At 43.1% G+C, this 22,247-nt stretch overlaps 1 protein-coding gene across 1 annotated transcript in view; it reads left to right on the forward strand.

Moving 5' to 3' along the window:
• Window positions 1-335: 335 nt before the first annotated feature.
• cdk6 (cyclin dependent kinase 6) overlaps window positions 336-22,247 on the forward strand; it is a 107,960-nt gene continuing 86,048 nt past the window's right edge. The window contains exons 1-2 of the mRNA XM_073024576.1: window positions 336-737; window positions 898-1,192. Of these exons, the coding sequence (XP_072880677.1) occupies window positions 494-737; window positions 898-1,192 (539 nt within the window). The 5' untranslated portion in view covers window positions 336-493. The remainder of the gene's footprint in view (window positions 738-897; window positions 1,193-22,247) is intronic.

Raw genomic sequence — 22,247 nt, forward strand, 5'->3', positions numbered from 1 at the left:
TGTTTCATATGTCTGCGTATCTCTATGTCTGTATGTATGTGCATACACATATATATCGTCTACCTGTAACATATATCATACGTACACATGTGTGTCTGTGTCAGCAGGGTCTTGATACAGTAAGCTTTATTTTGGTGTTTAAATTGTCCCGGCGATGGATGGACAGGGCCGGTCGGCGTCTCCAGATCTCCCAGAACTTCCTTTCTTCCTGTGTGCCGGGTGTGTGTTCCTCTGACACCGCGGGGCTGGGTGGTGTTAAAACTCGTTAGTTTAGCAGCGGGACTCGGGTGGGTGGGATGCGTGAATATGTGGAGAATCTCCGCCCTAAAGCTGGGGGAAGTGATCACTCGTTTCTTGCACACCACCCAGGAGGAGAAGAGTGCGGGTGTTCAATGAAAGGGGCCTCCCCGACGCCCACGCCCCCGTTACCTTTCCTCTCTCGCTCCCTCCCTCCCCTCCTCCCCCACCCCAGTGGGGTCTCTCTGCTTGCTGAATGCTCAGTATTTTCATTACAACACGTGCGGAAGACGGACGTTGTGCGCATGCTTTAAAACCCCGAAAGGGTGCAGTCCGGTTCGGCCGGAGGTGGGTGCGCGCAGCCGGAGCATCCCGACCGGGGTGGACGGACGCAGGGAACGCAGGCCGGTTGTACAGGGAGGGCGGTCCGGCTGGTGGTCGTTCGTGTTTACCGTGCCGATGCTCTCAACTTCGCAGACAACGCCGCTCAACTTTCAATGGTAGACCATCGTTCCCTCAGCTGAACACAGTTTGCGTTGTTTGTCAATGTTTGCTCCTCCACTGCGAGCCGGTTATTAACGACCGACCACGCTGCTCCCGTGCACTTTACTAACGCGTCTCTTGTTTCACCCCACCCCCACCCCATCCTCTGCTTTCCAGATGTGATCGGCCCAAAGAACCACCCAACTCGTTTCTCGTCTCAGAGTGTCGGACAGCGGGGGGCCATGGACGCCAAGGACAGCAGTTTCGCGGAGCGCTACGAGCCAGTGGCCGAGATCGGGGAGGGAGCGTACGGCAAGGTTTACAAGGCCAGGGACAGGAAACACGAAGGGCGCTTCGTGGCTCTCAAGAAAGTCCGGGTGCAGACCGGGGAGGAGGGGATGCCGCTGTCTACCATCCGTGAGGTGGCCATCCTCCGGCAGCTCGAGTCCTTTGAACATCCCAACGTGGTCAGGTGAGTGAAATGGACAGCTCCCGTGAACTCGGGCACCTCTCCGCCTCCCCTTTCCACTCCTGCAGGCGGGCAGGCAGAAACGACCCTCTGAGTCGTTAAACTCCGTCTGTCGCCCCCTCCCCGGGGGTTGCTGACAATACCCCCCAATTCCCTAAAGCCTTGTTGGTTTGAATATTATGTAGGCGACTGGGAACACAGGATTAACGCTGAAGGCCAAATGGAGATTTGAAAGTTTGTCAGATTAGTGGGACAGCAGGTGTCTGGGCAGGACCGTCAGTCAGGTGCGAAACCCCTTCAGCGGACCATGTCCCCGGAAAGGCGGCACTTCCTGCGCGACAGGCGGCACTCCGGTACTGTCTGACGGCACCAAAAAAAGTAGGAAGCGTACGAGTACACTCTTCCTCGTCCAGCGAATTACTTTGTTTCATTTTAAATCCTTGACCTAGCGTCTCCAAGTTAAGCCCGGAACGATAACATCACCATATGGTCATTAGAAGGTTTTTACCGTAACACCAAGTAACAGCAATTTTTCCTGTTAATTTGCAAACCCACCTGCTAATTCCCTGTTAAAGAGTTAAAGGGTTAATTTATGAGGAGCATTTGATGACTGGGTCTGTATTCACTGTAGTTTAGAAGACGGGTCTTATTGAAAGGCCTAGATAGAGTGGACGTGGAGAGGATGTTCGAAACGTTGGTGGTGTCTCGGACCAGAGGGTGGTAATTCATTGCCAGAGACGGCTGGTAATCAGGGTATCAGAGGTTATGGGGAGAAGGCAGGATAATGGGATTGAGAAACTGAAGAGCGGACTCTAAGGACCGACAGTCATTGTTCTATATCTTCTGGTCTATTTATTTTGCTATATAAGCGTATAGTTAATCTAGTTGGTGCCTTTTCGATTACGTTTATCATTCACGTTCTACGCACCTCCCAACACCTAAGAAAAAAGATCCCCATTTTATAAATCCCGCCCGCGCCGCTTGAGCGGGGACGAATGCTCCCGAAACGTGAAACGGATCTGGCGACACGGAGAAAAGTTTTGTGCAAATTAGGCGAAACTGCTAGCAGAGTTTCCAAGGGTCGAAAGAGAGTGGGCCTTCGGGGTCGCCCCTCTATATTGAGTGGGTTTGCATCACTTCTCCCTTTCACGTCCGCTTTGTCTCTGTTGGCCCTGCGGCGTCCGCGCTTTTATCAGCTCGTGTCAAAATTATAAGTACTTTTATCGAAAACATATATATCACCATGTAGAACCGCGAGATTTATTTTCTGGTGGGTATTCATTGTAAATACAAGAAACAGGATTGAATCAATGAAAGACCGCCCCCAACAGGACGGGCAAACAACCAATGTGCAAAAGACAACAAACTGCATGTACAAAAGAGAAAAAAATAATAAATAAAAACGCAATAAATATCGAGAACCTGAGATGAACAGTTCTTGAAAGTGAGCCAATGGGTGGTAGGCATTTATTGTTGGGCTGAGTGAAGTTATGCTCTCTGGTTCAAGAGCCTGATGGTTGAGGGTGATAACTGGTTTACCGACACTCCGCATCGAGACCCGGGAAGTATGTAATCACTCAGGGCGCTCGCAAAGAAAGCACACGCAAATCTAGAGACCGCCAGCCTTCCAATTGCTTAAGGTTGATATAGCTATTCAGGGAAATTCCCCAAAGTCCTAATTTTAGATGATTCTTGCGGTTTGAGTGTACTTTTTCACAAGTCTTTTATTGGAAACTTGGTGCGTATTCACGGATGACTGTGAACAGAGCTTTTTCCCTTTGATTTTTACTGTACGGGAGAGCTTCGTTTGGCGTTGATTTAATCGTGTAATTTGCATACAGCTGCAGAATAGTCTTACCTTTTGAATGCGTGTTTGGATTTTAATTTGATTGCGTAAACCACCTTGTAGAATGGAAGTTTTGAATTTCTCTTAGTAAAGTGAGTTACCAACAACAGTGAGTAAAACCATCTTTTTCTCCGTATTAAATGGCTTTTATGTCATGTCTCATTTCATTGCAAATGTCATATCCCCTGTTAGTCCTGTCCTAGTCATCATTTATTCTGGGTGAGTTTCGAAGCATACTTCCTTTCTCAAACTTTTTTATTTCTCCTAAAACCCACAAGTTAACGCTAAATACTGATGGTTCTGCAGTTTTCAGATTTGACTTTTGCATTTCCAAAGCAGAAGTTAATTCCTGGACATTTATAATGTCTTAGTTCCCCAGCCAAACCTTATTTATACATTTCAGCATCATCATGTGCCCTGTGGTGTGACATGGGCAAACAGGGTCTTTAAATTAAAACATTAGCCTGGTGTACTTCAGTACATGATGGTTACTCCACTGACTTGATGAAGGGTCTTGGCCTGAATCTTCTGTATATACTGCCTTACCTGCTGAGTTCCTCCAGTGTTCACTGTGTGCTGCTCTGGGCTTCCAGTGGCTGCAGAATGACCCACTGACCAAAGCATCAGCAAGCTTCATGGAATGCTGATCTGTGTCTGTCCTGGACTGCTCGATTGAATTTCCAAAATACCACACTTAAAATTAATGTTATGCATTAATGCATCCAAAAATAATGTTAACAAGCTTCATCAGGACTTTATACACGCATAAAATGATGGAGGAACTTAACAAATCAAGTAGCATCCAGAGGAGAATAATCAGTTGATGTTTTGAGCCAAGATCCATCATCTAGGAAGGGTCCACCACAGGTAGTCAAAAATGACCGGCCTACCTTCGATCAAAGACATCCACACAGAAAGGTGCCAGGAAAAGGCCAGGTTCCACCCACCCTGCTTATGGACTGTTTGTCCCACTCCCATCAGAGAGGAGGCGACATAGCATCCACACTAGATCTACCAGACCTAAACAGTTACTTTCCCCAAACAATATGGTTGATCAACATCCCAACCACTACCCTACTCCTCCACACCCTCAACCACCACTACTTTGTCATTTCCTGTTAGTTACCTTATGTACAGACAAACCACTGCCTAGCTTCACTTTATGGACATAAAATTAATATATAGGCTATCTTGTATATTTGTATTTATTGTAGATTTTAAAATTATATTATTGTGGTCTTTGTCTTACTGAGTTCTTTGAGCTGCATTGGACCTGGAGTTACAATTATTTTGTTCTCCTTTGTGTGGATTGTACACCCATAAAGTGATGCTAGGCACAGGAGTGTTGTACAGAAGGTAAATTTTCTGTCAGGAAAGTCCTAGTAATCTTTAAACTGCAGTGATGGATTAGGTGGTTTACAGAGGGACTGCTTAGTAATGGTCATCACTTTTGGTGTATAGAGGGCACAGGAAGCCAGTGACCGAGTGACTGAGTATTTGCAGAGACAGGAGTGGGCTGAAATGTGTGTCAGAGACACTTGAAAAGAATGGAAGATGCAGCAAATGAGTGCATATGGGGAATCATATCACAGGGGCATAGCAGTTAGTGTAACATTTAGCAGTGCCTGTGATCAGGGTTTAATTCTGGCTGCTGTCTGTGAGGAGTTTGTATGTTCTCTGCCTGGCCACATGGATTTCCTCTGGGAACTTTGGTCTTCTCGTATTCCAAAGGCATGTGGGCTAAGGTTAGAGGGTTGTGGGCGTGCGATATTGATTTTGGAAGCATGGTGACACTTGGCAGGCTGTCCAGTGCAATCCCTGATGATTTGATGCTTCTCACTGCATGCACATGTAACAATAATGATAATTTTGACAATATTTTTAATCTTCATACATGGGGGTGATATGGCCAAACAGTAACGTGACATGAGTTACCTGGTGGTGATAAGAGGCAGGACAGCAGTGGCGTATGATTGAAAAGTGAATTACAGAGAAACAAAAAAAGTGCTTGGGAGACAATTGAAAGGCAGTGATAAAATCAAGAGGGGGAGCCAAAAAGGTATTTTAGTGAACTGCAGTAATTGTGAGATGATAAAAATAAAATTACATAAGCATTAAATATATGCACAAGTGTTGTACTTGACCCTGGTAGCTTGTCATAAACTGGATATATTTCAATGCATCTTTCAATGTGCATGTCGGGGTACTAACAATAACTTCATCTGTGAATTACTGTGAGCACATGCCTTTATTCAAAATCTGTTCCAGATAACCAGGTACTCTTTGATTATTAAATCTGCAAAGAACTTATGGTAGAAAATCTGTCATTTTTAACTATCTGATAAGAATATAATTTTTGTGACTGAAATTTCAATCTAGAATTGAATTTTATCATTAGCAGAAGAATTCAATTCTTGTTAATTTTATGGCTGGGGAGGATACTAACTTTATATGATTTTATTCTGGGTGCTGTTTCCTTATTGTTATGAATTATATAATTGATATGTTTATTTTGCACTGTATTAATCTTCAACGTGTTGTGTTCTTTTGTTTGTAGTTGATTTGTAGAAATGCATGTAGAAATGACGTGAAATTTGTGGAAGGTCTGAATCCAGATTCCTCATTTAGTTTTTGGTGACTTGATCTGAAAAGGGATTACATTCCTACGTTTTAAAAAACAAAGGTTTAATAAGATTGGCATAGTTCATAGTGGCAGCAGGTGAATTGCAATATATATAATTTTTCAAAACCTAAATTACAATAAGGACATATAAAATTATTAAGTAGTAGTGCAAAAGAAGAGCAAAATAATTCTTAAGAAATGTAATACCTGCAACATTGCAAGAATCTTTTTGATGTATATATCAAATTATCTTGATAGCCACAAGTATCTAAATCTTAAATATGAAATTATCTGTTAATAAAGAAAGCCCGGTGAGCTAACAGAAACGTGCCAATGAAAAGAGTGCCACGCGATTTGTAATATATATCACTCGTTCGTATGACGTAGGGAAACATTGTCTCATTTGTTCTTGGCAATTTTTTTCAACAGAAGTGCTTTGCCATAACTGCGTTCTGGGCAACGCCTTCAGCCGACTGGCTTCTGTGGTCACCTGACCAGGACTTGGTATATGCACCAAGTCATGGATGTGAGGACTTGTGATATGAGCATCCACCGCCTGGTCCCAGGGCTTCACGTGACCCTGATCGGGGGGAGGGCTAAGCAGGTGCTCTATCTTGCCCCAAGGGTGGCCTGCAGGCTAGTTGAGGAAAGGAGTGCCTCTCGCCTCCATCCTGCCACCCTATAATATGTATACCCACCTGAGGAAGTGCCATATCAGCCTGAATGGATGGGCAATACTGGAGAAGGACTATCTGTGAGGGGACCGCACAGCTCGAAGAACACCTCCACTGTGCCACTAAGATTAAGTGTCTTCAGTGTAAGGAGAGTAAGGCCCAACCGGCTACATCCACCGACCCCTCACCTGCCAGCACTCCCAATAGGAGTGACCAGGTCAACCACCAGGAGAGGAACCATCCTCGACTACGAGTGATCACTAATGATGATATATTCCCCTTTTAACATTGTTCTGTGTTTTGTGACTGGTTTGCTGCACAGTTACACAGAATATAAATCATTGCACATGGTTTGCACTTGTCAAAATACAAACTTTAGCCTCTCGTTTCCTTGAGCTATTAATTTCAGCATATGTAGCTGACTCATTACTCTCATTACAACCAATGTAAAGCATTAGTTAAACACTCAGAACAAATTCACACATCTTAAACAATTCCTTAGCACTGTAGGCGAGCTGATGAATGTATTTAAATTATTTAAGTAATATACTATGCAGGAATATATTTAAATCATTATAATTAATGACAGTTAAAATAATTGTTCATTATAAATGAATCCCACCTAAATATTAAAGTTTCCCTTTTATTTGTTCATAATATACAGTGAATTCTGTCATTTGCATTAATGACCAGCACAATCCGAGGATGTTTTGAGGTACTGAGTGAGAGAGTGACATCTTGCAGGCTGGGAGGCATTTCATCAGGAGAGAGTGGTATGTTCCTTGGTATGAGTTGGGAACTTTGGGAGCCCTCCAGTGACTGTGATAACTACACCATCATGAAGTGCTCCAGTTAAGGAACTGAAGTTGCAGCTCGATGACTTAATGCTCATATGGAAGAACAAAGAGATGATAGATAGGAGCTATAGGGAGGTAGTCACCCATAAATGGCAGGAAGCAGTTACCTGGGTGACTGTCAGGGGAGGGAAAGGAAATGGGAGTCAGTGCAGAGTGCCCCTGTGGCTGTTCCCCTCAATAATATGAATACAACTTCAGATACTGTTGGCTGGGATGACCTACCATGGGAAAAGCTGCAGCGGGCATTTCTAAGGAAATGAGTCTGGATCTGGAAGGGAGAAGAAGAGAACTCCAGTGATGGGGGAATTTCATAATTAAGACAGGAGGTTCTGTGGACAACAATAAGATTGCAAGATGGTGTGTTGCCTCCTGGCCACCAGGGTCAAAGACATCTTGGATCAAGTCCACAGCATTGTAAGTGTGAGGGTCAGCAGCCAGAGGTCGTGGTCTGCATCAATACCTATGACAAGGGTAGGATAGGTGATAAGATCCTACAAAGTGAGTTCAGAGAGTTAGTTGCTAAGTTAGAACCCCCTGGGTTGTGGTCTCAGGATTGCTACCCATGCCAACTGCCAGTAAGGTCAGAAATAGGAAGATTATACAGTTTAACATGTGGCTGAGGAGTTGATGCAGGATTTGGGATACAGGTACATAATTCATTAAAAGTGGCATCACAGGTAGATAGGGTCATATAGAAAGAGTACAGGAAATGGGATGTCGATGTTGTATTAGTCAATGGTGAGGACAAATTTGGAGTATTGTATACAGTTTTGGTCACCCCTAGCCTCAAGCTACGTTCACACTACACCGGATAAATCCGTAACTGAAGCTTTTTATCTTCCTTTTTACCCTCCGTCCACACTAAAAAGGGCATTTTCGTCCCCCAAAACCAGAGCTTTTCAGAAACGCTTTCCAGGGTGTGTAATTTTGAAACCGCTGCTTGGACAGATCAGTGTGGATGGGGTAACCGGAGAAATCTGAAAACGCTGTCAGACGGCAGCACGACATTTCATTGTTTTCCTGAACACACCCCCCCCTCCACACAGTCTTAACAATTTCAGAACAGATGGCAACGAGACTGAAGCCAGAAGAGTTCGAAATGTACTCACCAAATACTTCGACCCATAACTTACTGTATAAATACGTATACTCACTTTGCTCTGTTTTTTGTCCTTGCTGGTATGAAGGTGGTTTCACCTATTTATGCAAGTACTTCTCTGACAATAGATGTATCAGATGTGCCTAACGTAACATTGTATGGAAATACAAGATAACACTGATGCAGACATGTTTTATACAATTAACAAGGTGCTTTATTAATGCAACAGAGTTCGTCAGTTTTTCAATGTTCGTTGTCAGCCGGTTCGTACTGTCCGTGAACTCCCTGTCAGTTGCCTCCATACGCTCCAGTATCTTTTACTTTTAAGTCCTCTGGCGCAAGAGCCAACAGCTGTCTGTCGTCCTAGTTTTTCTAGTCTGTAACTGAACAAAGACGCACCATCTTTTACCGCGAGATTCGACACCAAACAGGTCGCTTGTTTTCAGTAGATGTGTCCTGTGCATGCGCAGTAGGAGGAGATTCACCGAAATATCAGTTTCAATGTGGACAGAGATATTTTTAAAAACGCATAGTGTAGACGCCTATCGTTTTTACATGAAACCGGCGTTTTCAAAATTATCCAGTCTAGTGTGGATGTAGCCTCAGTGAAGATGTAAACAAGGTTGAAAGAGTACGGGGTCTGGAGGACCTGAACTAAAGTACAAGGAGAGATTGGTTAGAACATAGAAGATTGAGAGGAGATTTGATAGAAGTTGGATTAGACATTGGATTAGACATTAGAGAGTGGTAGTAGATGGTCGTTTCCCTATTTGGAGGCCTGTGACTAGTGGAGTGCTGCAGGGAACGGTGCTGGGTCTGTCATCTGTATCAGCAATCTGGATGATTATGTTGTTAAATGGATCAGCAGTTTGTGGATGATGTCCAGAAGGGAGGGTGGAAACATAGAAACATAGAAAATAGGTACAGGAGTAGGCCATTTGGCCCTTCGAGCCTGCACCGCTATTCAATATGATCATGGCTGATCATCCAACTCAGAACCCTGTGCCTGCTTTCTCTCCATACCCCCGATCCCTTTAGCCACAAGGGCCATATCTAACTTCCTCTTAAATATAGCCAATGAACCGGCCTCAACTATTTCCTGTGGTAGAGAATTCCACAGATTCACCACTGTGTGAAGAAGTTTTTCCTCATCTCAGTCCTAAAAGGCTTCCCCTTTATCCTTAAACTGTGACTCCTCGTTCTGGATTTCCCCAACATCGGAAACGATCTTCCTGCATCTAGCCTGTCCAATCCCTTTAGAATTTTATACGTTTGAATAAGATCCCCCCTCAATCTTCTAAATTCTAGTGAGGGAGGAGGCGCAGGGGCAGGTGTAGCACATGTACAGTCTGCTAGGAGGGAGATCTGTGGGGAGGGACGAGTGGACAAGTGAGGCGTGTAGGGAAAGCAGAAAGTGGGAAGGAGGGAGAGGTGTGCTTGCTGGTGGGACCCCATTGGGCTGGAACATTGCATTGTTTATTTCACAGTTTGTATCTCTGAAAATAGGCCAAACAGTTTTGCAAATGTTTCTGGAAAAACCTGAGCTGATGAGTTGACGGCCATTGATTTTCATTACATGGGACTTGCCCCCACAAATGAATATTACCGTAGATTCCGGACTACAGAGCGCACCTGATTAAAAGCCGCTGGCTCTAATTTTAGAAAGAAAATCAATTTTTTACTTGTACAGGCCGCACCGGATTTTCGGCTGCAGGTGTCCCACGTTGTAATATGAGATATTTACACAGAAAGATATTACACGTGAGGATTTTTTAACTTTTAATTAAATCCATATGGTAACAAAAACAAATACATATTGCAAATGCTTTTTTTTCGAACCGTGCCTGTAACGCGGCTACTTTTAAATATACGTTGCGTATACTTTTTTACTGAACAACATTCCAATATCTCCTAACGACTGGTAAAAAAATATATATACTGCAGCCTACCAGGAAAAGTTATTGATCGCCTTTAACTTAAAAGCAGCGTTTCGCTCGGGTCTAATGCCGCTCCGCCGCTCGCCCCCCGCCATCCCATTTATCGCAAACGGCATTTTTCCCACAAGGCGCGGCGAAACCGGGTGTGACGTCATAGCATCCCGCGATGTAGTACAGAAAACAAATATAGTTAAAACTCTTCTAACTTTAACTAGAAAATGAATTACTAAGCGAAAATATTATAAACTAAATAACTGCCATAAAGGCAGCACAATGCTTTTCTTCGAGTGTTTTCCATGTTGATGAGGGTGAGTACAAATGACTGATTTACAATAATTTAATTGTGAAAGTGCGCTTGATTTATCGTACAATTTCATTGGACCTCTGTGAACTACTCATCAATTTTATTGGTCTACTGTTATGAGGCAAAATGTTTTTGGCGGCATGAAAAAAATCATGCATTAGCCGCACCGTATTAAAGGCCGCAGAGTTCAAAGCTGTTCAAAATGTGGGAAAAAAGTAGTGGCTTAAAATCCGGAATCTACGGTATTTATTTTTGGTAAAATTGTTTGATGTGGGACAGCATGGTAACATCGCGGTTAGTGTGACACTATTACAGGACACAGCGTCAGAGTTCACACTTCTGTTCCAGAGTCCTGTAGGCAAGTTTGTACATCCTGTGTGTTTTCTCCCAATTCTCCAGCTTATTCCCACTTTCCAGAGGGTTAAATCGGGTCGCTGGGTGGTGTGCCTCATTGTGCTGGAAAGGCCTGTTCTGTATTGTATCTCCAAATAATTCAATCAATTTATAGTACAGAAACCTGCTTGGATGTTTCTAAGATCAATAGGCTTTTAGACATGGGAATTAAGGTATATAGAGACAGGGAAGGGAAGTCCCATTGAGAGAAACGGTCAGCCATATTCACAGTGAATGGTGGCGCAGGTTTTTGGGACAGAATGATTACTTCTCCCTATTGATAGCACACATTTTCCTTTGGACGATGTGGAACATCCTACTAATGCACTGTTAATCCCACTCCCAGGGTGGAGGTTACATAGCATCCATGCCAGGACCACCTGGCTCGAAAACAGTTACTTACCCCAAGCAGTAAGATTGATCAACACCTCCACCCACTAGCCCACCCTCCACACCCCAACCACTAGTACTTTATCATTTCCTGTCAGTCACCTTTTGTACAGGCACTTCTGTACCTAACTTCACTTTATGGACATGTAATCAATCTCTGTATATTTATCTATTTGCTGTATTTATATTTTATTGTATTTCTATTATTGTTTTCTTTATTGTGTTTTTTTGTGCTGCATTGGATCCAAAGTAACAATTATTTCATTCTCCTTTACACTTGTGTACAAGAAATGACATTAGACAATCTTAAATCTTGAAAGCGGAACATGAGAGTAGACGGATTAGGAGATTTCCTGCCTTGTCTCTTTCCCTACTGTGACACATTTCTTCAATGTGAAGTTAGCTCCATTGCAGCCTTGCAAGCTCCCAAGATCCTAAGTCAGAAATGCTTTCTAAACCTTGTGACCCCTGCTCTTTGTGATTTCTCTAAGTGACTTGGAAACTTGGATGAGGAAGTGGAAGGGTGGATTAGTAAATCTGCAGATGACACGAAGGTTAATTGATGTTGTGGATAGTATAGAAGTTTTTTGGAGGTTACAATGGGCCATTGACAGGATGCAGAGATGAGCTTAGAAGTGGTAGATGGAGTTCAAAATAGAAAAGCGTGAAGGGATTCACATTGGAAGGTCGAATTTGAAGATGTTCTGTCCGTATCTGTAGATCTTTCAAAGATGCCGTGCCAGTTGATAGGGTTGTTAAGTAGGCTTATGGTGTTATTTGCCTTCATTAGTCAAGGGAAGAGCTACAAGGTCAAGAATTTGGAAGCTTTGGAGAGCATGCCTTATGAGGAAAGATAAAGCAAGCTTGTGCTTTTCTCTTTGGAGTAAAGGAGGAGGATGTATAAGATGAGAGGCATAGATAGAGCAGACAGCCAGGTTGGAAGTCACTTATGGGAAAGCATACTTTTGAGGTGTTGCAGCAAAAGTGTAGGGGGGAATGTAAGGGATAGGTTTTTTACACACTGAATGGTCAGTAAATGGAATACATTCCCAGGGGAGGTGGTAGAACCAGCGGAAGGTAAGGAGAAGGTGTGAGAACCAGAATGTGCAATGGAAAGAGAAGGGATAGAAACATAGAAAATAGGTGCAGGAGTAGGCCATTCGGCCCCTCGAGCCTGCACCGCCATTCAGTATGATCACGGCTGATCATCCAACTCAGAACCCTGTACCTGCTTTCTCTCCATACCCCCTGATCCCTTTAGCCACAAGGGCCATATCTAACTTCCTCTTAAATATAGCCAATGAACCGGCCTCAACTATTTCCTGTGGTAGAGAATTCCACAGATTCACCATTCTCTGTGTGAAGTTTTTCCTCATCTCAGTCCTAAAAGGCTTCCCCTTTATCCTTAAACTGTGACCCCTCGTTCTGGACTTCCCCAACACCGGAAACAATCTTCCTGCATCTAGCCTGTCCAATCCCTTTAGAATTTTATACGTTTGAATAAGATCCCCCCTCAATCTTCTAAATTCCAGTGAGTATAAGCCTAGTCGATCCAGTCTTCCTTCATATGAAAGTCCTGCCATCCCAGGAATCAATCTGGTGAACCTGTCATGGTGTGCAGTAAGGTGGAGAAATGAGCTGAAAAAATGGCAGATGGAATATAATTATTGAGTGGCGGAAGTGGGATGTTATCGTAAAGTAATGCAAGACATTGGTGAAGCCCAGTTTGGAGCATTGTTTGCAGTTTTGGTCACCTACTTGCAGGAAAGGTATAAATAAGATTGAAAATGTTATGTTAACACAGAAAATGTTCAAGGATGTTGTCAGGTGCAGAGGACCTGTGTTGAATGGTTAGTACTGTGTTCTTTAGAACATGGAGGACTGAAGGGGGAGATTTGACAGAGGTATACAAAATTGTAATGGTTATTGATAAGTCAAATGCAAACAGGCTTTTTCTACTGCAGCTGGGTGAGACTAGAACTAAAGGTCATATGTTAAGGATAAAAGGTGAAATGCTTAAGGGAAACATGAAAGTGTGGTTGAGCTGCCAGTACAAGCTCTGGATAGAAAGTCTTGTGATACGACCACCTGATCCCATGGCTTCACGGGACCCAGATCAGGGGGCTAAGCAGGTGCTACACCTTGCCCAAGGGCGACTTGCAGCTTAGCGGGAGGAAGGAGTGCCTTGTATCTACACCCTGCCACCTGTGTTCAAACTGCGATTACACCTAAAATAGTTCTTTTTAAGCCCATCACCTCTACTGGCACAGCAGCTTGCCATATTCCTCTGGCCGGGGTGAATGCAGGTTGGTCAGCCCTGTGGCTTCTGCTTCCAACGTGGAAGCGAAGATCCTTCTTGTGCAGTTGGTAGGGTCTTTGGAGCCTCTGTAGGTGTGTCTCTGGGTTTTTATGGGATGAGGTTGCTAGCCCCAGGCCCAAACCTCCTTTCACAGCTGGGCAATGGAGATCTAAAATACTTGATGATGGAATTTGTTCTGGATGATATGGTTGCAAATCCTATTAGATACATCTCTGCTGGCCAGATGCTGCAAGGTTGAGTAAAGAGCTGATGAAATGTTGAACTGACATTTCTTCAAGTGACGTGATCAGCCTCAGATCCCACAACTCACCCTAACCTGGTTTCTTTAGTAATGGATTTCTGTTTCTAATCCTCCAATCCAAATACTCATTTAATTTGAACTTTAAAATATGCAGTGTATCCTTAATTAAACTAAGTTCCTCATTTGACTGACCTTTTTACCTTATGGAACTTTCTCCACTCTGGAATATGGTATTGATTAACTCAATGAAGGGTTAACATTTATGTTACTGCTATGTATTTTTTCTACACATTAATTCCTTTTGTGATTCCTTCTGTTATTGCTTGGAAAAGGGATATCTTGTGCCAAGATAGATGCCACACTCAGGGTGGAGGATCAACACTGTATATTCCATTTGTGTACCTTACAATCTGATGGCATGAATATCGATTTCTCCTTTGAGTGATATTTTCCCCTCCTCCTTCCCTCTTCTATTCCCCGCTCAGTCCTATTACCTAACCTCTTCTCCTCACCTGCTGATAAACTCTGCCAGATCCCCTCCTTCCCTTCCACCTATGGTCAATTTTCCTCTCCTATCAGTTTCTTTCTTCAGTGTTTTACCTTTCCTACCCACTTGACATGACCTACATAAGAACATAAGAAATAGGAGCAAGAGAAGGCCATCCAGCCCATTGAGCCTGCCCCGCCCTTCAATAAGATTATGGCTGATCTGTCCATAAACTCAGCTCCATCTACCTGCCTTTTCCCCATAACCCTTAATTCCCCTACTATGTAAAAACCTATCTAACTCTTTTTTAAAATATATTCCCTGAATCAACCTGGTGAACCTCCTCTGCATTGCCTCCAAAGCCAGTATATCCCTCCTCAAGGATGGTGTCCAGAACTGCACACAGTACTCCCAGTGCGGCCTCACCAGTACCCTGTGCAGTTGCAGCATGACCTCCCTGCTCTTGAATTCAATCCCTCTAGCAATGAAGGCCAACATTCCATTTACCTTCTTAATAACCTGTTGTATCTGCAAGCCAACTTTTTGTGATTCATGAACAAGCACTCCCAAGTCCCTCTGCACAACAGCATGCTGCAATCTTTCACCATTTAAATAATTGCTTTTCTATTATTCCATCCAAAGTGGATGATCTTGGATTTAGCAACGTTGTATTCCATCTGCCAGACCTTGGCCCACTCACTTAACCATATAACATATAACCATATAACAATCACAGCACGGAAACAGGCCATTCCGGCCGTCCTAGTCCGTGCCGAACTCTTAATCTCACCTAGTCCCACCTACCCGCACTCAGCCCATAACCCTCCACTCCTTTCCTGTCCATATACCTATCCAATTTTACCTTAAATGACACAACTGAACTGGCCGCTACTGCTTCTACAGGAAGCTCATTCCACACAGCTATCACTCTCTGAGTGAGAAATACCCCCTCGTGTTTCCCTTAAACTTTTGCCCCCTAACTCTCAAATCATGTCCTCTCGCTTGAATCTCCCCTACTCTCAATGGAAACAGCCTATTCACGTCAACTCTATCTATCCCTCTCAAAATTTTAAATACCTTGATCAAATCCCCCCTCAACCTTCTACGCTCCAATGAATAGAGACCTAACTTGTTCAACCTTTCTCTGTAACTTAAGTGCTGAAACCCAGGTAACATCCTAGTAAATCGTCTCTGCACTCTAATTTATTGATATATTTCCTATAATTCGGTGACCAGAACTGTACACAATTGTACAGAACTGTAACCTATCCATATCCCTCTGCAGACTCTCCACATCCTCTGTACAATTTGCTTTTCCACTCAGATTAGTGTCATCAGCAAATTTTGCTACGCTACACTCAGTCCTCTCTTCCAAATCATCGGTGTAAATGACCTATCACCTTCTAGCTAGTCCTCCCTCCCTTCCTCCCATATTTTTATTCTGGTTTTTCCCCCCACTTCAGTCCTGAAGAAAGAGTCTCAGCCCAAAATGTCAAGTTTTTTCATTTCCATAGATGCTGCCTGACCCACTGAGTTCCTCCAGTATTTTGTATATGTTGCTTTGGATGAACAGCACCTGCAGAATCTCTTGTCTTCATTATGTCTGCAGTTTTTATGTTTATACCTCTGTGAATTTGCCGTAGAAATCATGGGGCTCTTTATTTGTACATCCTCAGGTCTACAACCCTCTCTTGGGTCTACAACACATATGTCAGCTGGTAGTTAATAGACTATAAGTGTTTCTAACAACTTAATTGTTCTATTTTTAAAATTGCTTTTTTTGATTTTTGCATCAATAAAGGCTTTTAATGCTTTCAATTCCATTGCTGTTTTACACCGGCGTGCTTACCTGTATTTAGAATATAGTGGGTTAACAAAATCAGCAATATCACTTTGCTTCCTTTCTTCCACGGAATTACTTGCATCGTGTGCGATGATATCATCTGTCTGCTTCAACTTCACATCCTTCATACTTACATCTGAACACAGCAAACCGACATCAGAAGTGGACCTTGTGTGAAACCACAATCTATTCCTAATCACCCTGATAAAATACTATCCCTTTAAACTGCTTTCATCGATTTTGTAGAATAATAATCATGGAAAGTATACTCATTCCAGTCTATCTGTACCCTCCTTAGAAATTTCTTCTGAGGATAGGGAACCCTTTGGACATCAATGGTTTGCTATTTCTGCCATAATGTAGAATATGAGCTGAGTCTGATGGTGATGCTGATAATTGTTGAAGGGAAGTTGCTGAAAGATGTATTTCTTTTATCAAGAACAAATATGGATGTTGCAAACAGACAATTTTTCCTTTTGTTTATTTATTTAGAGATGCAGCAGGATATGGGCCATTCCAACTAAATGAGCCCTTGCCTCCATTTGATAGATAGATAGATACTTTATTCATCCCCATGGGGAAATTCAGCTTTTTTTTCCAATGTCCCATACACTTGTTGTAGCAAAACTAATTACATACAATACTTAACTCAGTAAAAAATATGATATGCATCTAAATCACTATCTCAAAAAGCATTAATAATAGCTTTTAAAAAGTTCTTAAGTCCTGGCGGTAGAATTGTAAAGCCTAATGGCATTGGGGAGTATTGACCTCTTCATCCTGTCTGAGGAGCATTGCATCGATAGTAACCTGTCGCTGAAACTGCTTCTCTGTCTCTGGATGGTAGAGGATGTTCAGAGGATGTTCAGAGTTATCCATAATTGACCGTAGCCTACTCAGCGCCCTTCGCTCAGCTACCGATGTTAAACTCTCCAGTACTTTGCCCACGACAGAGCCCGCCTTCCTTACCAGCTTATTAAGACATGAGGCGTCCCTCTTCTTAATGCTTCCTCCTCAACACGCCACCACAAAGAAGAGGGCGCTCTCCACAACTGACCTATAGAACATCTTCAGCATCTCACTACAGACATTGAATGACGCCAACCTTCTAAGGAAGTACAGTCGACTCTGCCTTCCTGCACAAGGCATCTGTGTTGGCAGTCCAGTCTAGCTTCTCGTCTAACTGTACTCCCAGATACTTGTAGGTCTTAACCTGCTCCACACATTCTCCATTAATGATCACTGGCTCCATATGAGGCCTAGATCTCCTAAAGTCCACCACCATCTCCTTGGTCTTGGTGATATTGAGACGCAGGTAGTTTGAGTTGCACCATATCACAAAGTCCTGTATCAGTTTCCTATACTCCTCCTCCTGTCCATTCCTGACACACCCCACTATGGCCGTGTCATCAGCGAACTTCTGCACATGGCAGGACTCCGAGTTATATTGGAAGTCTGATGTGTACAGGGTGAACAGGACCGGAGAGAGTACGGTTCCCTGCGGCGCTCCTGTGCTGCTGACCACCGTGTCAGACCTACAGTCTCCCAACCGCACATACTGAGGTCTATCTGTCAAGTAGTCCACTATCCAATCCACCATGTGAGAGTCTAATCCCATCTCCGTTAGTTTGTGCCTTAAGATCTTGGGCTGGATGGTGTTAAAGGCACTAGAGAAGTCAAGGAATGTAATCCTCACAGCACAACTGACCCCATCTAGGTGAGAGAGTGATTTATGCAGCAAATACGTGATAGCATCCTCCACTCCCACCTTCTCCTTATACGCAAACTGAAGAGGATCCTGGGCGTGCCTGGTTTGTGGCCTCAGATTCTGTATTATCAGCCGCTCCATGGTCTTCATCACGTGCGACGTCAAAGCAACAGGTCTGAAGTTAACCTGATCAAATATTCCTTCCATCTTTGGAATGTGGACAGTTTTCAATAGAGTTCACTGGATATCTACCTAGTGTAGTTTGAAATGGCTAAAGCATCTTGCCTGTGGTCAGGTGAACTTGGAAGATAACAAACTATTTTTTCAAACACTTGAGAACTTAAGTTCAAGGTACATTTATTTATCGAAGCATGTATGTTATATACAACTTCCCCACAGACAGCCATGAAACAAACATCAAACCCCCTATGCAATGTACACATGTGTAATTGGTAGTTTAGTGCTTAAAGTTATTCAGCACCAGCAGCCCAGGTTCAATTCCCGCTGCTGACTGTACGCTCTCCCCGTGACCCTGTGGGTTTTCTCTGGACATTCCAAAGATGCAGGGGTTAGTAGGTTAATTGGTCACCTCGGTGTAATTGGATGGTGTGGGCTCTCTGGGTCGAAGAGCCTGTATCTCTAAATAAATAATCAATAAGATGATGGGTCGCATCGTCCTGCCAACACCATCCCGGACCTCCTCCATTGACTGCACGGAACTGGATGGGCTTTTTCTCCCAAACCATGTCTGCAAAGTCAGAGGCAATGACCAGCAGTCTAGTGGTTGTCCTGATACCACTGAAAATGGATGTTTTATGAATGGTGTGGAAAACAAAAACCTGGATCTTTTTCTAACTGTTCTTTGTACACTCTGGATACTGCTGTGCGTGAATCACAGGAGATGAGCAGTTTGAGATACTCAAACCACCCCATCTGGAACCAACGATCATTCCACGGTTAGGTCACTTCGATCACATTTGTTCCACACTCAGATGTTTGATCTGAACGACAGCTGGATCACGTTGCTTGCTTTTATGCATTGATTTACTGCCACATGATTGGCTGACTGGAAATTTAGCATTAACGAGCATGTGTACAGATGTATCTAATAAAGTGACGCTGTGTAGAACTTTGACCCGTTTCCTGGCAGCTGTCATGGCTCACGATTTGAAATTACAGTTGGCTTTTATTATAACCTACAGAAAACCCTGTCCGCTTCTCTACACTTTTAGTTCCTTGCATATTTCGCTAACTCATTGTTTTCAGTTTTGTTTCACATGATGAAGTCGTTAGAAACGTTTATTGTTTTAGAATTGTGCCACAGGTTTCATGATCAAAACTGCTAGCTGGGTTATTCCCCCCTTCACCATTTGTGAGGACCTGGCTGTGTTCAAATTGACACCATTTGACTATAATGACTGCTTCAAAGGCAATTTATTGGGTGTGGTCTGAGGTTGTGAAGGGTAGCTGTTTCACATTTAAATCACTATACCAATGCACGTTAGCATTGCGTGCGAATCTCATCTGATGAATCTATCTCACCAGTATGCTTTACTGAAAACTCTGAGCAATCACTCCTAAGAAAGTCTATTTGTAGAATCATGCAATCTGATTAACAGAATTATAGACCACGACATATCAAACTAACAGTCTGCAAATTTAGTTTTGGAAACTGTTTAGCTGGACAGAATATTGCAGCAATGGGTCTCCCTGATTTTGAGAACAAATAGCCAGATTGTCATTTTCGATTATCATTTCCTTGATATGAACGGCCAGAAACACTGTTTTAATGTCTCAGCCATTAGTTTTTGTGCAGTTTGATAGAACTATTTAATTTTTCAATCAGTGCTTTACTCTAGGTAATTTGTTAAATATTGGTCCTAATTTGATTACATTATCCTTGCACCAGGTAGCTGTGGTCTGTAGAAAGGCCATTACTCTGCCTTATAGAACAAACCCAACCTTGTAAGGTCGGATCATAGTGCTGCCTGTCAGGTTCTGAAAATGTTTTGTTGTTGGATTTCAGTTAGATGCACGTTGTATGCAAGTCAGAGCAATAACAGCTACTGATGGGACTGAAGCCCTTAATGCAGAATTCATGGTGCTGTACAGGTTCCATAAGGAAGCAGAAGTGAGTTGTGATGGAAATGATTTTGTCAGTCTTGTGGTAGATGTGTATATATCCTCTCAGGTCAATTATTAATGTCAGCAAAATTTAAGGGAGATTTCTTAAGTCTGTTCTGTTTGATAAAATTATAGTTTTATTGAGTGTTTCAGCTTTATGGCTAAGGGTTTGTCATTTGGTAGTGTTAAGTATGGGGCTAAAATAACAAGTGATCTTTTCACAGTGTACCAGTTTGAGTAACTCATATTTTCAAGGTTGGTGATGCTGCAATGGACATAAACCCCAAGGTTCCTCTGTACCTCCACACTGCTGAGAAAACTGTGCTTTATAGTCTATCTGCACTGCACTGTTACTGCTTTACCTTATTCTACCTCAGTGCACTGTGTAATGATCTGCTCTGTATAAACAGAACAAGCTTTTCAGTGTACAGTCGGCCCTCCTTATCTGCGAGGGATTGGTTCCGGGACCCCTCGCGGATACCAAAATTTGCGGTTGCTCAAGTCCCTTATTCAACCTGTCTCAATACGGTGGACCTTAGGACCCAGTGGAACCCCAAACCTTATTTAACCTGGCTCAATGCAATGGACATTAGGACCCAGTGGTAGAGAACTGAATCCGCAATGTTCCTATTCACAAAAATAATAACAATCGCGATTGAAAATAAAGTGGAAATAATACAGCGATCGGAAAGAGGTGAAACGCCATCGGTCATTGGAAAAGCATTAGGCTATAGTCGGTCAACGATTGGAACAATATTAAAGGATAAGGTGAGAAAGGCTCTGCCCCGATGAAAGCTACAATTATTACTAAGCAACGCAGTGGTTTAATTATTGGGTTTGGGGGTTTTGGGTTTTTGATCCTCCACATCAACCCGGCACGGTGGAGAGCACACTCAATAGCGGTCTGTCACTGAATCGAACTCGGGAAGAAGTTCCTGAGCCCGGCGCTGGAACATACGTTCTTAAGTGTTTTATATGCATAGAAAGGTAAAATATATACTAAGACAAACGTTTGACTGATGCTAAATAATACCGGAAGTACCTGTTCTGACTTACTGAGTAAGAGAACTTATGATATTTTTTGATCCCGATCCACGATAACCCACGCACATCCTCCTGTATACTTTTAAATCATTAGATTACTTATAATACCTAATACAATGTAAATGCTATGTAAATAGTTGTTATACTGCATTGTTGAGGGAATAATGACAAGAAAAAAAAGTCTGTACATGCTCAAACAACAAGTGCTGGAAGAGCACTTCTGGGTTTTCGCGATTCGTGGTTGGCTGAATTCACGGATGCGGAATTCGCGGATAAGGAGGGCCGACTGTATCTTGGTACAGGTGACAGTAATGAACCAATGCCAATTCCATTTGATATTAGAATATTGAACTGGTCTTGTCACGTACCCAGTGACGGGTTAAAGAACCAGCAGAAATAGAAGCCACCATGGAGTCTGGTATTGCTATAAACTAATGCTATTTATTAGTAACTGCGCAATACAGTGATAAAAACACAGATATATCAAACAGGTTAGCAATGATTTTATATACAGAAATAGGAAAACCAAGCTTCTTCAAGCCTAGGGGTAAATGGATACAGTCTTACGATGACGAGTGACGTTCAGTTCGTGGTATTGAGTCGAGTAGTGATGGGGGGGGGGGGAGAGTTTTGAGTCTTCAGGTAAGCTGACGCCGTCGATCGTCCTGTTGTCCTCCGAAATCCTTTGGAGGTTACGGACTATGACCACATACAAAGGGGACCGTTCTTCCGTGGTGGAATTATTAACCCAGGCGAGGGTTGGACACACAAATAACTCCCCACCGGTCAAACCCTTTTCACACTGCGAGAGCCACTGATTGATTCTCCTGATCGATCCTCCAAAACCCACCTTTTCTGTGGACACAAGGTTCAGTATCCAAAACCATGTGTAGGTCTATCAGCGGACCTTCTATTTATCTCACCGCGCTGAACACTAGCTGTCCATCAAACAGCTCTTCCCTTCTCTCTCTGTAAGAATACAGAAGCTGACAGTGTCCTTGCAAAAGTGTAAACATGCTTGCAGAGAAACCATAACACCATCTCCGAGCAGTCTTCACCTCTCTCTCTCTCTCTGTCTCTCTCTCTCTCTCTCTCTCTGTAACAGCTCAAACAGTGACCAAAAGCCAGTCTCATTCTCCTGACATTTTAAAGCGATAGTGGACAGAAA

The sequence above is a fragment of the Hemitrygon akajei genome, chromosome 20 (assembly GCF_048418815.1).
Source record: "Hemitrygon akajei chromosome 20, sHemAka1.3, whole genome shotgun sequence".
In the NCBI taxonomy this organism is placed as follows: Eukaryota; Metazoa; Chordata; class Chondrichthyes; order Myliobatiformes; family Dasyatidae; genus Hemitrygon; species Hemitrygon akajei.